The sequence below is a fragment of the Stenella coeruleoalba genome (assembly GCF_951394435.1).
Source record: "Stenella coeruleoalba genome assembly, chromosome: 19".
NCBI classification, from domain to species: Eukaryota; Metazoa; Chordata; class Mammalia; order Artiodactyla; family Delphinidae; genus Stenella; species Stenella coeruleoalba.
In genome coordinates, this window is record NC_137165.1 from 45,890,344 (window position 1) to 45,904,871 (window position 14,528).

A 14,528-nucleotide genomic window follows, 5' to 3' on the forward strand; every position below is an offset into this window, starting at 1 on the left:
GGCCCACAGGCTTCAGTAGTTGTGGCATGCAGGCTCAGTAGTTGTGGTGCATGGGCTTAGTTGCCCCATGGCATGTGGGATCTTAATTCCCTGACCAGGGGTTGAACCCAAGTCCCCTGCATTGGCAGGCAGATTCTTAACCACTGTGCCACCAGGGATGTCCCCAAGGAAAGCTTTCTTGGACACCACCTTATAACAAAAATTCAGGAAAACGAATTTCACATTAAAGAAGCAACAGAAAAAAATCAAGGCTGCATAGATTTTATAAAGAAAAAGAAGGGGAGACAAAGCTGAGTAACATCCCTACAGACAATGAAAGCACTCCAGAAAGACATACCCACAAAACAGATACCGAGAGTTAACCTAGTAGTTCCAAATGAGCTAAAAGACATTAAGAAAATAATAAAAGATATGAAATAACAGAAATAAGAATTTGAAACTCAGAGAAGAAGTGATTGGATTCAGGAAATAATAAGAAATAAAGAAACAATAATTTAAGAAATAAAGAGTATTCTAGAAAGGAAATAAGAGCAAATAAATCGAACAGTAGTGCCTGAAGAGAAATCAGTGAAATAGAAGAAAATATTTTAAAAAAATTTTAGATGAAGAGACAAAAAAGGATTTGAAAGAAAGTGACAGATATTGAAGAGTAACCAAGAAGATCCAAAATATAGATGATAAGAAGATCCAAAATACAGATGACATAAGTCCCTAAAGAAGAAAACAAAAGTAAGGGAACAGAACTAATACTAAAACTATATTTAGAAAATCTTTCTGGAAAAAAAAATTTGAAATGATACACTGATAGAATATACCACAAACACAGAATGACAAATTCTAGTAAAATTACTGGATATTTATGAACTCAACATCTATGAACTCAAGAAATATTATTCCCATGAGCCTTTCCTGAGAAATATACTGGCAAATGAGCTTCAGACAAACAAAATGACTGGGGAGACATCAACATAAGGATTGGCGGCGAGCATTAAATACAGTTTCTGGTATAACTAAGACCAAGTGAGGGTTAAAGGAGAGAGAGTATGATATATAATGGCTATATGCTCCGACAATGTAGATGTAGTCCAACTATAAAACAGGGAAGCAGAACATTAGTAAAAAATGTTTAAATGTTTTTATTATCCATAACGGTGGTAGTATTAGTACTAGTAGTATTATTTTAAGATTGTCCTGGGAGACAAAGGTTGGAGTTCATAGTCTGTAGTAGTCAGGGTTCTCCAGAGAAACAGAACCAATAGGATGGATGAATAGATAGATAGATAGATAGATAGATAAAAGAACAGATTTATTATAGCAATTCCTTTTTTTTTCTTTTTGGCTGTGTGGCTTGTGGGATCTTAGTTTCCCAACCAGGGATCAAACCTGTGCCCTCTGCAGTGGAAGTGCAGAGTCCTAACCACTGGACTGCCAGGGAATTCCCAAGATTTATTATAGAAATTGGCTCAAGGAGTTATGGAGGCCAAGAAGTTCCATGATCTTCCATCTGCAAGCTGGAGACCCAGGAAAGATGGTGGTATAATTTAGTTCAAGTCTGAAGGCCTGACAACCAGAGGAACCGATGATTAACTCCTAGTCCAAGGCTGAAGGCCTGAGAGTGGGGATCCACTGGTATAAGCCTTGGAATCTGAAGGCCCAAGAACCTGAAGCACCAATGTCGGAGGGCAGGAGAAGATGAACCTTCTAGCTCAAGAAGAGAGAGAGAGAGAGAGAGAGAGAATTCACCCCTCCTCCACTTTTTTATTCTATTCAGACCCTCAACAGATTGGATGATGCCTGCCCATTTTGGTGAGGGCAATCTTCATTACCCAGTCTACTGATTCAAATGCTAACGTCTCCAGGAAACACCCTTACAGACACCCCCAGAAATAATGTTTTATCAGCTATTTGGGCACCCCTTAGCCCAGTCAAATTGCCACATAAAATTAACCATTACAGGGTCTGTCAAGGAGAAAGGACTCTGATAAACAAAGAAGGTTTTTAAGTAAAGGTCCTGAAAGGGCTATGCCCTTGAATTAGGGCAAGCCAGTCTTACCTGGATAAAGGCGATATGCCTGAAGTGTCTCTCACTGCCAGAAGGTGAATTCTTCTTTGGAGGAGAGTACCATCATCCAGAGTCTTAAAATTTTATGAAGTCTAGCATTCAAAAAAAAAAAAAAAGAAAAATCAATAATGCCAGGAAACAGGACCAAATGACTGAAAATCAAGAGACAAAACAGACCATGGAAGTAAACCTATAGGGGACAAACATACTTGTATTATTTATTTAGTCACAGTTGTAAAAAAAAAAAAAAGTAGTTAGTATGTTTAAGGAATTAGATGAAAATATGGAGAATTTCAGTAGAGAACTGGTATTAATAAAAAAGAATTAATTGTGAATCCTAGAATTAAAAAGTATAAAAACTAAATTAAGAATCCAATGGATGGGTTTAACAGTATTAGACCTAGCAGCAGAGATTACTGAACAGGAAAATAGAGCAGTACAAAATATCCAGGTTGAAGCACAGAGAAAAAAAGTATGGAATATAGAGAAAAGAATGTAAGAGACATATGGGACACGATGAAAGATATTATTATGATTATCACTGGAGTCTCAGAAGGAACACAGACAAGGAATGCAGCAAGAGCCACATTTGAAGAGATATTAGCCAAGAATTTCCCCAAACTAACAGAAGACATTAAGGTACAGAATCAAAAAACTCTATGAATCTGAAGCAGGATTAATACAAGGAAAACCACACTTAGTCAAACCACTGAAAACTAAATGCTAATATAAAAATGTTAAAATTAGCCAGAGTGAAAAAAGGTACATTATCTTCAAATGAGCTACAGTAAAACAGACAGCTAACTTTTCCAAAATAAATGATGGAAACCAGAAGACAGTGATATTACATCTTTAGAGTGGAAAGGATTACAGCAAACGTAGAATCCTAACAAAAAATATTCGTCAAAAATTAAGGTAAAACAGTGACATCTTCATAAAAATAAGAACCTACAGAGTTCACAGTCAGCGGATATACACTAAAAGAAATAGTATAAAGAATTCTTCAAGTAGAAGTCCAAAGAATCTGAGCTAGAATCCCAGAAATGCAGGAAGGAACAAACAGCACCAGAAAGAAGATATCTAAATTAGTATTTATTGTTCAAAACAATAATAATAAAGATGTCTTGTGATGTTCATTTTCGATTTTTATTTTTTTAACATCTTTATTGGAGTATAATTGCTTTACAATTGTATGTTAGTTTCTGCTTTATAACAAAGTGAATCAGCTATACATATACATATATCCCCATATCCCCTCCCTCTTGCATCTCCTTCCCACCCTCCCTATCCCAGCCCTCTAGCTGGTCACAAAGCACCGAGCTGATCTCCCTGTGCTATGCGGCTGCTTCCCACTAGCTATCTATTTTACATTTGGTAGTGTATATATGTCCATGCCACTCTCTGACTTCATCCCAGCTTACCCTTCCCCCTTCCCGTGTCCTCAAGCCCATTCTCTGCGTCTGTATTCCTAACCTGCCCCTAGGTTCTTCAGAACCATTTTTTTTTTTTTTTTAGATTCCATATATATGTGTTAGCATACGGTATTTGTTTTTCTCTTTCTGACTTACTTCACTCTGTATGACAGACTCTAGGTCCATCCACCTCACTACAAATAACTCAATTTCGTTCCTTTTTATGGCTGAGTAATATTTCATTGTATATATGTGCCACATCTTCTTTATCCATTCATCTGTTGATGGACACTTAGGTTGCTTCCACGTCCTGGCTATTGTAAATAGAGCTGCGATGAACATTGTGGTACATGACTCCTTTATTTATTTTTTTTATTTATTATTTTTTTTGTGGTACACGGGCCTCTCACTGTTGTGGCCTCTCCCGTTGCAGAGAACAGGCTCCAGACGCGCAGGCTCAACGGCCATGGCTCCCGGGCCCAGCCACTCCGCAGCATGTGGGATCTTCCAGGTCTGGGGCACAAACCCGTGTCCCCTGCATTGGCAGGCAGATTCTCAACCACTGCGCCACCAGGGAAGCCCACATGACTCTTTTTGAATTATGGTTTTCTCAGGGTATATGCCCAGTAGTGGGATTGCTGGGTCGTATGGTAGTTCTATTTTTAGTTTTTTAAGGAACCTCCATACTGTTCTCCATTGTGGCTGTATCAGTTTACATTCCCATCAACAGTGCAAGAGGGTTCCCTTTTCTCCACACCCTCTCCCGCAGTTATTGTTTGTAGATTTTTTGATGATGGCCATTCTGACTGGTGTGAGGTGATACCTCATTGTAGTTTTGATTTGCATTTCTCTAATGATTAGTGATGTTGAGCATCCTTTCATGTGTTTGTTGGCAACCTGTATATCTTCTTTGGAGAAATGTCTATTTAGGTCTTCTGCCCATTTTTGGATTGGGTTGTTTGTTTTTTGGATATTGAGCTGCATGAGCTACTTGCAAATTTTGCAGAATAATTCTGTCAGTTGCTTCATTTGCAAATATTTTCTCCCATTCTAAGGGTTGTCTTTTCGTCCTGTTTATGGTTTCCTTTGCTGTGCAAAAGCTTTTAAGTTTCATTGGGTCCTATTTGTTTGTTTTTATTTCCATTTCTCTAGGAGGTGGGTCAAAAAGGATCTTGCTGTGATTTATGTCATAGAGTGTTCTGCCTATGTTTTCCTCTAAGAGTTTGATGGTGTCTGGCCTTACATTTAGGTCTTTAATCCATTTTGAGTTTATTTTTGTGTATGGTGTTAGGGAGTGTTCTAATTTCATTCTTTCACATGTAGCCGTCCAGTTTTCCCAGCACCACTTATTGAAGAGGCTGTCTTTTCTCCATTGTATATTCTTGCCTCCTTTATCAAAGATAAGGTGACCATATGTGCGTGGGTTTATCTCTGGGCTTTCTACCCTGTTCCGTGGATCTATATTTCTGTTTTTGTGCCAGTACCATACTGTCTTGATGACTGTAGCTTTGTAGTATAGTCCAAAGTCTGGGAGCCTGATTCCCCCAGCTCCATTTTTCTTTCTCAAGATTGCTTTAGCTCTTCGGGGTCTTTTGTGTTTCCATACAAATTGTGAAATTTTTTGTTCTAGTTCTGTGAAAAATGCCATTGGTAGTTTGATAGGGACTGCATTGAATCTGTAGATTGCTTTGGGTAGTATAGTCATTTTCACAATGTTGATTCTTCCAATCCAAGAACATGGTATATCTCTCCATCTGTTTGTGTCATCTTTAATTTCTTTCATCAGTGCCTTATAGTTTCCTGCATACAGGTCTTTTGTCTCCTTAGGTAGGTTTATTCCTAGGTATTTTATTCTTTTTGTTGCAATGGTAAATGGGAGTGTTTCCTTAATTTCTCTTTCAGATTTCTCATCATAGTGTATAGGAATGCAAGAGATTTCTGTGCATTAATTTTGTATCCTGCTACTTTACCAAATGCATTGATTAGCTCTAGTAGTTTTTTGGTAGCATCTTTAGGATTCTCTATATATAGTATCATGTCATCTGCAAAGAGTGACAGCTTTACTTCTTTTCCGATTTGGATTCCTTTTATTTCTTTTTCTTCTCTGATTTCTGTGGCTAAAACTTCCAAAACTATGTTGAATAATAGTGTCTTGTGATGTTTAAGAAGGTTTTCTATACCCTTTCATAGAGATAGACCAAACACCATCAATCAAACATGGCATTTACTTTCTTGTCTCTGGGCCTATTGTCTCTCCCTTGCCCATCCTTTGAGGCTAAATTTATATTATAACATCTTCAGAAGAGTTCGCTGACTATTCATTTATATCTCTTCTCCCACCCCTCTAACTCATCACCACGTTGTATGGCTCACTTATTCAGAACTTAAACTGACAACTTTTTGTGTTATTTTTTGTTTTTATTTTGCTTTGTGGTTCTTGGTTTCTCAGAGTGCAAATTTAATGTCCTTTCTAAGTGTCTCCTATATGTTATCTATATAGTATGTGCTCAATAAATGTTGAATAAATTTGTTGAAGAATCAATTGGTAATGAGTGAGATGACCTTGCTGTTTTCTAGAACAGAACCTGCCATCTATTAGCTAATAAATTGTTACACTGAGATTTGATAAAGGCAATTACTATAAACATACATAAGAAATGTTTTAATAACTTCTTAGATGAAACAATCACGAGGGACAGATTAGATGTTCATATTACATCTTTAATCTTTTGAAATTGATTTGATACCTGTTTAATAAAATCTTTCTTGTTATCACTGTCAAACGTATAAGGCTGGTTCGAGTGTATCACAGGTATGGTATTTATTTTATGTTAATGTGAGTCTTTGTACTATTCCTGGATGTTAAGAAATAAAAGGCACAGCTCTTGAACTCTCCAAAAAATGTAAAATTGAACTGGAGGCTAAAGCATACACACAATTTGAGATGAAATCCAAAGAAATATTTTAATAACTGCAAGAAAATATGGTATAGTGTAGAGTAAAGCTGCAATAGATAAGGAAACTAGAAATAATAAATGATCACACTTGCTATGTGATTATTAGGGAAGACATGAAAAGAGGTATCTTCTGGTTTTGAAGGTTAGATGGGAATACATGGAAGAGAAAGGGCATAGATTTTTCTAAGCAGGGAGAAGAACACGCAAAGCACAGAGTGAAAATAGTAAGTCATGTTCAGGCAACTACGTACAGACAGGCTTGAGAAATGGAGGGAATATGTGAGGCTAAAGAGAGGCAGGGGGTAGTTGATAGAAGACATCAAATATGTTTATTTTTGAAATAGTGTGGAATTCTCCTCTTTTCAACAGAAATAATCTTCACTGTCAACAGCCCAGTCAGACCCCTTAGCTGATACAGTGAGGATCTCAGTTCCTAGGCTATTATTTTCAATAATTTCTGCCATATGAGTGTAATGGGGAAAACACACTGCAAAGTAAATTACTTTTATTTATTTATGTCTGTGCTGGGTCTTCATTGCTGCGCACGAGCTTTCTCTAGTTGCCGTGAGTGGGGGCTAGTCTTTGTTGTGGTGCGCAGGCTTCTCATTGCAGTGGCTTATCTTGTGGAGCACGGGCTCTAGGCGCACGGGTTTCAGTAATTGTGGCACATGGGCTCAGTAGTTGTGGCTCACGGGCTCTAGAGCACAGGCTCAGTAGTTGTGGCGAACGGGCTTAGTTGCTTCGTGGCATGTGGGATCTTCCTGGACCAGGGCTCGAACCCGTGTCCCCTGCATTGGCAGGCAGATTCTTAACCACTGTGCCACCAGGGTAGTCCCAAGTGAATTACTTTTGAAATGAATAGCATGCTGACATTTGGGAAATTAGATTCTGAACACAATGCATCCTGATTATTTGAAGTACCGTGCCATTATGAAAAGATAATTTCAGTCCAATAATTTAAAAAAATCTGCATGTTAAATTAATTTAAAGTTCTATCATTTGGCGAGGTTCTTCTCAAAACTTTCGGTCACTATTCAGATGAATAACCGTGGACAGGGATTGTTCCTTGCCTAAACAATCTACATGGGTCTGAGGAGTCCAGAAATGCCCTCATTCAAACATACTTTAGGCTAGCCCCTGGCAGTGACTGCCAGCCTAGCTCCATTTGTGAAGAATTCTCTTGTGCCCATTCTCTATGTCCCCTAATGTGTCACTGCTAGAGATGACCCTGCTCAGCTTTTTTTTGGAAAAAGCACAGCCACGCTCTCTTATGAAGAACAAACAGCTCTTCACTTCTCCATCCCCACTCAGCAAATTCCTCTGGCACCACTGGTCCATCTTGTCATGAATATACATTTGCTTTGGCCCTTCCTCCTCCTCCAATAAGTTTCTGTGTTGATGGGCTTCCAGGCTGAGCCACAGTAAGTCCTGAATCCGGGAGCACAGCTAGGGAATGAGTTTCACAAAGGGCCTTCTGAGAACTGCCATAAATGTTGCTATTTCAAGGCAGAAGCCTTCCTTGTTTACTGAACATTTCCAATTTGTGTGCTGAATAGAACAATGTGATTAGAGTATGGGAAGATGGACAGAGAGAAAATGAGACCTCCCATGAAGACTAGAGAGTAAATCTGGAAATTAACTAGGAATGCTGAAGAGGAATAAGGATATGAATGCAATAGTGGAGGGTCAATAATTTCCACATAAGTGAGATTAGATTGTTATTTTGATCATTAAATTGATCTAAGCATGGATATAACCATGACTTTACATATAAAATAATAGCTCCTGGTCATGAACCTGTGCTTTGGAGTTGAGAGACCTGAGTTTGAATCCTGGCTTTATTGCTTACTAGATTAATGACCTTGGTTCTATTATTTAATCTCTCTAAACCTTCGTTTATTTCTTTATAAAATGAGAATGCTAGTAGTATCTACCTCAGTGGGGTTATTGTGAGGATAAAAAAGTTAATACTTACAAAGAGCTTAGCACTTTGCCTAGCATGCAGCAAGCACACAATAAATGTTAGCTTTTATTATTTTTGAAATTTATGTAAGTCTAATTTCTCTAAGGCAAATTGGTTTATATTCACTAGGAGGAATGCCTAATTAAAAGAATCTTATATTGAGTCTTTGGGGGCAGCAAATTATCAATCTCTGACTGATCTTTTTGTATTTTCATTGAGTTGGCTTAAAAGAAGTTGCACCTGTAAATATAAACACGCCTCTGATACCACTGAGCAAGGTTTTTTGTTTCTTTTAGAAAGCTAGGCAAATATTTAATAGTTAATACAGTTTGCAGTTTCCCCAAAGCAGATTTGGTGAATATCCCTAATACCAAATTCTGATATATATATCATATACGGATATATGATATATATATATCATATATATGGTTAGTTCATTTTTATTACTATACTGCCGTTTTATAGATCAGGAAACTGCATCAGAGAGAGATTAAAGTTATTGCCTGCTGGACACATTTGCTTGACCATTTTCCAGGTGTCTTCTACCTAAGTATTGTCCAAAACTAAACTTATAATTTAAGCCTACAAATTTCCTCTTTTTATATTTCTTTTCTCAGTTAATGGTACCATCATCCACCCAGTGACCCAAGCCAGAAATCTGTGAGTCATCCCAGACTTCTCCCTCCCCATCATTTATCATCACACCAAGCTTTATAGAGTTTTACCTATTAAACATTAGTTTGAATCTGACCTCCTCTTCTCCATCCTTACCACCACTGTTTTCATTCACGCTTCCACCACTTCTCACTCAAACTACTTCAACTGTCTCCTAACTGACCTCTCTGATGCTAGCCATGCTGCCTTCATATCAGTCTTCTACACAGCTGCCAGGATGATAAATCTAAAACACAAAACTGATCATGTCAATCCCCAGCCTAAAAACTTTCAATGGTTCCCTACTGCCTCTGGAACAAAGCCCAGGTTTCTTGGTTTGGCCTTCATGATCCCAAAGCACACCTCTATCTTAGTCCTAACCAAGTTCGATTAAAGTGAAGTATGCATATGATGTTCTCCCCTTTTAGACTCTGGGCTCTTTAAAGGTAGAGACAAAGTCTTTTCATCTTTGTATCTGAGCATCTAGCAGCACCAGTAAAAAACTGTTAAACTCAAATGAAATGGTGATGTTAGGTTTGAAGTCAGGTGGATCAGCTGATACTTTTAAAAGCGATTTTTATACTTAAAAAATTAAGATATAATTCAGGTACCATGAAATCCACCATTTTAATGTATTATATATATACTATAACATTACTAATATATAATACATATTACTACATTCACAGTTGTACAGCCATCATAACTAATTCCATAATACTTTTGTCACCTGAAAAAGAAACTATTTACCCATTAATGGCCTCTTTCTACTATTCCCTCTTCTTCATCATCAAGAAAGTGAAAAGAATGGGAGAAAATATTTGCAAACCATATATCTGGTAAAGGGCTATTATCCAGAATATATAAAGAACCCTTACAATTTAACAATAAAAAGATAAATAACTCAATTAAAGAATAGGGAAAGGATTTGAACAGCTATTTCTCCAAAGGAAATATACAAATGGCCAATAAGCACATGAAAATATGTTCAACATCATTAGTCATTGGGGAAATGCAAATCAAAACCACAATGAAATACCACTTTATACCCACCAAAATAGCTATAATCAAAAGAATGGACAACATCAAGTGTTGGAAAGGATATGGATAAATTGGAACCTACATACATTGCTGGTGGGAATGTAAAATGGTGCAGTTGCTTTGGAAAACAGTTTGGCAGTTTCTCAAAAATTTAAAAATGTTACATATATACAATGGGATATTACTCAGCCATTAAAAAGAATGAAATAATGCCACTTGCAGCAACATGGATGAACCTGGAGATTAGCATACTAAGTGAAGTAAGTCAGACGAAGACAAATATATGATATCGCTTATATGCGGAATCTAAAAAAATGATACAAATGAACTTATTTACAAAACAGAAACAGACTCAGAGAATGAACTGATGGTTACTGGGGGGAGGGATAGGTTGGGAGTTTGGGATTGACATGTACACACTGCTATATTTAAAATAGATAACCAACAAGGACCTACTGTACAGCACAGGGAACTCTGCTCAGTATTCTGTAATAACCTAAATGGCAAAAGAATTTGAAAAAGAATTGATACTTGTATAACTGAATCACTTTGCTGTATACCCGAAAGTAACACAACACTGTTAATCAACTATATTCCAATATAAAATAAAAATTCAAAAAAAAAAAAAAAGAAATGAAAACCAGAGAACCTCTTCTTCCCCCCAAAAAAGTTAAAAATGGAGTTACCGTATGACCCAGCAATTCTACTCCTAGGTATACACCTAAGAAAACTGAAAATGTATATCCACACAAAAACAGGTACATGAATATTCATAGCAGCATCATTCATAATAGCCCCAAAGTGGAAACAACTCAAATATGCATAAAATGATGAATTGATAAATAAAATGTGATAGAGCCAAACAATGGAATATTGTTCAGCCTCAAAAAGGAATGGAGGGCTTCCCTGGTGGTGCAATGGTTAAGAACCCACCTGCCAATGCAGGGGACACGGGTTCGATCCCTGATCCGGGAAGATCCCACATGCCACAGAGCAACTAAGCCTGTGCGCCACAACTGCTGAGCCTGCGCTCTAGAGCCTGTGAGCCACAACTTCTGAGCCCACGAGCCAGAACTACTGAAGCCCGCACACCTAGAGCCCATGCTCTGCAACAAGAGAAGCCACTGCAATGAGAAGCCCACGCACCACAACGAAGAGCAGCCCCCGCTTGCCGCAACTAGAGAAAGCCTGCGCAGCAACCAAGACCCAACGCAGCCAAAAAAAAAGGAATGGAATATTGACATATGCTACACCATAGATGACCCTCAAAAACATTACGCTGTGTAAAAGAAGCCACATATTGAATGATTTCATTTATATGAAATGTCCAGAATAAGCAAATCTATAGAGAAAGAAATGGATTAGTGGTTGCCTAGAGATGGAAGGATTGAGAGGAAATGGGGAGTGACGGCTAACGGGTAAAAGGTTTCTTTTTGGGGTGATGAAATATTCTAAAATCTATGGTGGTGATGGTTGCTCAACTCTGTGAATATGCTAAAAACCACTGAATTATCCACTTTGAATGATGAATCTGGTGGTATGTGAATTACAACTCAATAAAACACTGTATATGAAAAAGAGCTCCCCCCCACAAAAAAAAGCAACTTAAATACAAAACTGGCCATTTACACTTAAAAAAGAAAAAGAAAAATGAAAAAGATGGCTAGTCTGTCTTTCCTGCTTAAGAATTGCAGAATCTGATCAGGTTGGCAGGAATTATCACTATGATAAATTGCTTGGAGCAAGAGAAAAGAAAGGGAATTTAAATATCCTTTAAATAAGAGATAATAGGGGTTAAGGAGGCAGAGGAGGAATTTTACATTTTCAAGTTCACCCCCAAACTCTGGTTTGAACAGTTGTTTCCAATTTGAGCTGCTAAGCCACTCTTGAAAATAGCTATCTAGTCCTGCATATTCTGACTGAGGTCTTGAAAGCGTAACTGAAAAGCACTGGCACAGTTTATCCCAGTCCAGGGCTTGGCTTGCATGCCAAATTTAGCCTTTGGCAACTTCTTTCTGTTGAGAGTCCCTGGGGACTTGTTTGACCTCCTTTTGGAGAGCTGCAAGGGAATTCACTTCTGGACGGTGGCCTGGCAAGCAGGGAGTGGCTCAGCCGGCTGCCTAATCCTCTATTAAATTAATGATAAAGTGTTCCTGGGCACAGTCCACTGGAAGGTCAATTCCCTATATGCAGCCTTTGGACTAGGAGTTTTCCAGATAACCCAAGGTAATTCCCAGCAGTAAATATTATAATCACCTTGAGAGGAAATCTTTCAGAATGTATCGTATACATTCCTGCCTTTTTGTACTTAGGCTTTTTTTCAACTGATAATAAAGTATTACATGCCACTATGGAAAACCTGGAAAGTATAATACTATTCTCCTTCCCTAGAGTTAACTATTGTTAATGGCTTGGTGTGTATCCTTTCAGACCATTTTTAAAATTTGTTTATAAACATAGCTATGCACAGATACACACAACTCACACCCATAGCAGATTTTTAAAAAACTTTTTAAAAAAAACACAAATGGGATCATACTCTACCTCTTGGTCTGTCACTTGCTTTTCCATTTAACACAACCTGGAGATCTCTCCATGTCAGTGCATTGTCAGTACATACAGATCTACCTTATTCTTCTATGCCTGCACACCATTCCATGGATGGATATACTATAATTTATTTAACCATTCCCTATTGATGCATATGTCCTACATTTTTAATTATTATTTCTAAATATGAACTCGTACATATACATCTTTGTGTATATGTGAGAAATTTGGGGGATAGATTCCAGGAAGTAGAATTATTTAGATTTTTGATACATCTGGAAATTATTTTTACGACTTTTTATTCTGAAATAATTTCAAACTCACTGAAAAGTTGCAAGAGTAGCATAATGAACTCCCATAACCTATGTGCTTGATTCCCCAATTATTATCATTTCATTACATTTGCTTCATCTCTTCTCTCTGTCCCCCACCTTACATATATGTTATATACATGTAGTATTTTTTTTCTGAACCATTTGAGACATCTGATCCATTGTGGACATGAAGCCCTTACCTCTAAATACTTCACTGTATATTTCCGAAAAACAAGGGCATGCTCCTATATAACCTTAGCACAAGCATCCAAATTAGAACACAGATATATAAAACGTTGAGTTCACACCAATTCCTCCAATCCAAAATTATACAGTTCATTTTAGGCTTCTCACTTTCCATACTTGCAACTCCCTTCTCCAAAAGAGAAACCTGCTCTCACCATCTTCCTTTATTTCCCCGTTTGCCCAAGAGCCCTGGACATAACAGATCTCCCTGCCATGTCGTTTCCTCTGCCCCACCCTGTGGCCTGCTGTCTGCTTGGCTTCAGCTCTGCCCATCCCAGCCATGCTGGCCTTCAACCTTGCTCTTCAGGCCTTGACCCTGACCAGGCCAGTTTCTGGGAAGGGGAAGTTAATTAATTTATTTTTGAATGGTGTGATGTAAGAGATATATCTTTTTTTTTTTAATGGATAACCAATAGATGTCCTGACATCTATTTTCAATTATTTGAAATGCTCCCACATATATTTGTGTCAGTAGTTGATGATCTATTCTCTTTCATTAATCTATTTTTTTAATTTGTGACCCAATATCACACTTTAATCACTGTGATTATATATTTTGATATCTGGTAGGAATAGGCCCCTCATTATACTTCAAAAAATACCTAGCTATTCTTAAGTATGTACTCTTCCAGATGAATTTTAGAATTAGCATGTCAATTTTGTTAAAAATCCTATTATAATTTTGATTGGAATTACATTGAATTTGTAAATTATTTGGGCAAAATGGCTTCTTTACAATATTGTGAGTCTTCCCATCAGGGAACATGGTATGCATTTTCGTTTATGCAGTTTTTATTTTCCTTCAGTGAATATTTGTAGTTTTCTTTGTGTGGGTATTGCATATATAGTTTTTTCCTAGGTTTAAAATTTTTTTTGGTGGCCATCATTAATGAGAGCTTTTCATCTTCTATGTATTCTGTACATTGTAGAGATTATGTTGCATATACAATTCTGTATCCTGTATTTTTTAAATAAATTTATTTATTTTATTTATTTATTTTTGGCTGCGTTGGGTTTTCGTTGCTGCACGTGGGCTTTCTCTAGTTGCGGTGAGCAGGAGCTACTCTTCGTTGTGGTGCGCAGGCTTCTCATTGTGGTGGCTTCTCTTGTTGCAGAGCACTGGCTCTAGAGCACAGGCTCAGTAGCTGTGGACAGGCTTAGTTGCTCCATGGCATGTGGGATCTTCCCCGATCAGGGCTCGAACCCATGTCCCCTGCATTAGCAGGAGGATTCTTAACCACTGCACCACCAGGGAAGCCCTGTATCCTGTTTTTTAACTTAAAATTATGTCATACAAATTTCCTGACTACCAAAATATAATTTTTATGG

The 14,528-nt window shown here is 37.6% G+C and overlaps 1 protein-coding gene across 6 annotated transcripts in view; it reads right to left on the minus strand.

Annotated features, from left to right (window-relative positions):
• LOC307178166 (uncharacterized protein) overlaps positions 1-14,528 on the minus strand; it is a gene marked incomplete at its 5' end in the record, with an annotated part of 94,186 nt that overhangs the window by 70,637 nt on the left and 9,021 nt on the right. For all 6 annotated transcript variants that reach the window (XR_013825137.1, XR_013825138.1, XR_013825139.1 and 3 more), the window contains one exon: positions 2,054-2,154. Coding sequence is in view for 3 of the 6 variants with exons in the window: in XM_079905977.1 (XP_079762103.1) it covers positions 2,085-2,154 (70 nt within the window). The remainder of the gene's footprint in view (positions 1-2,053; positions 2,155-14,528) is intronic.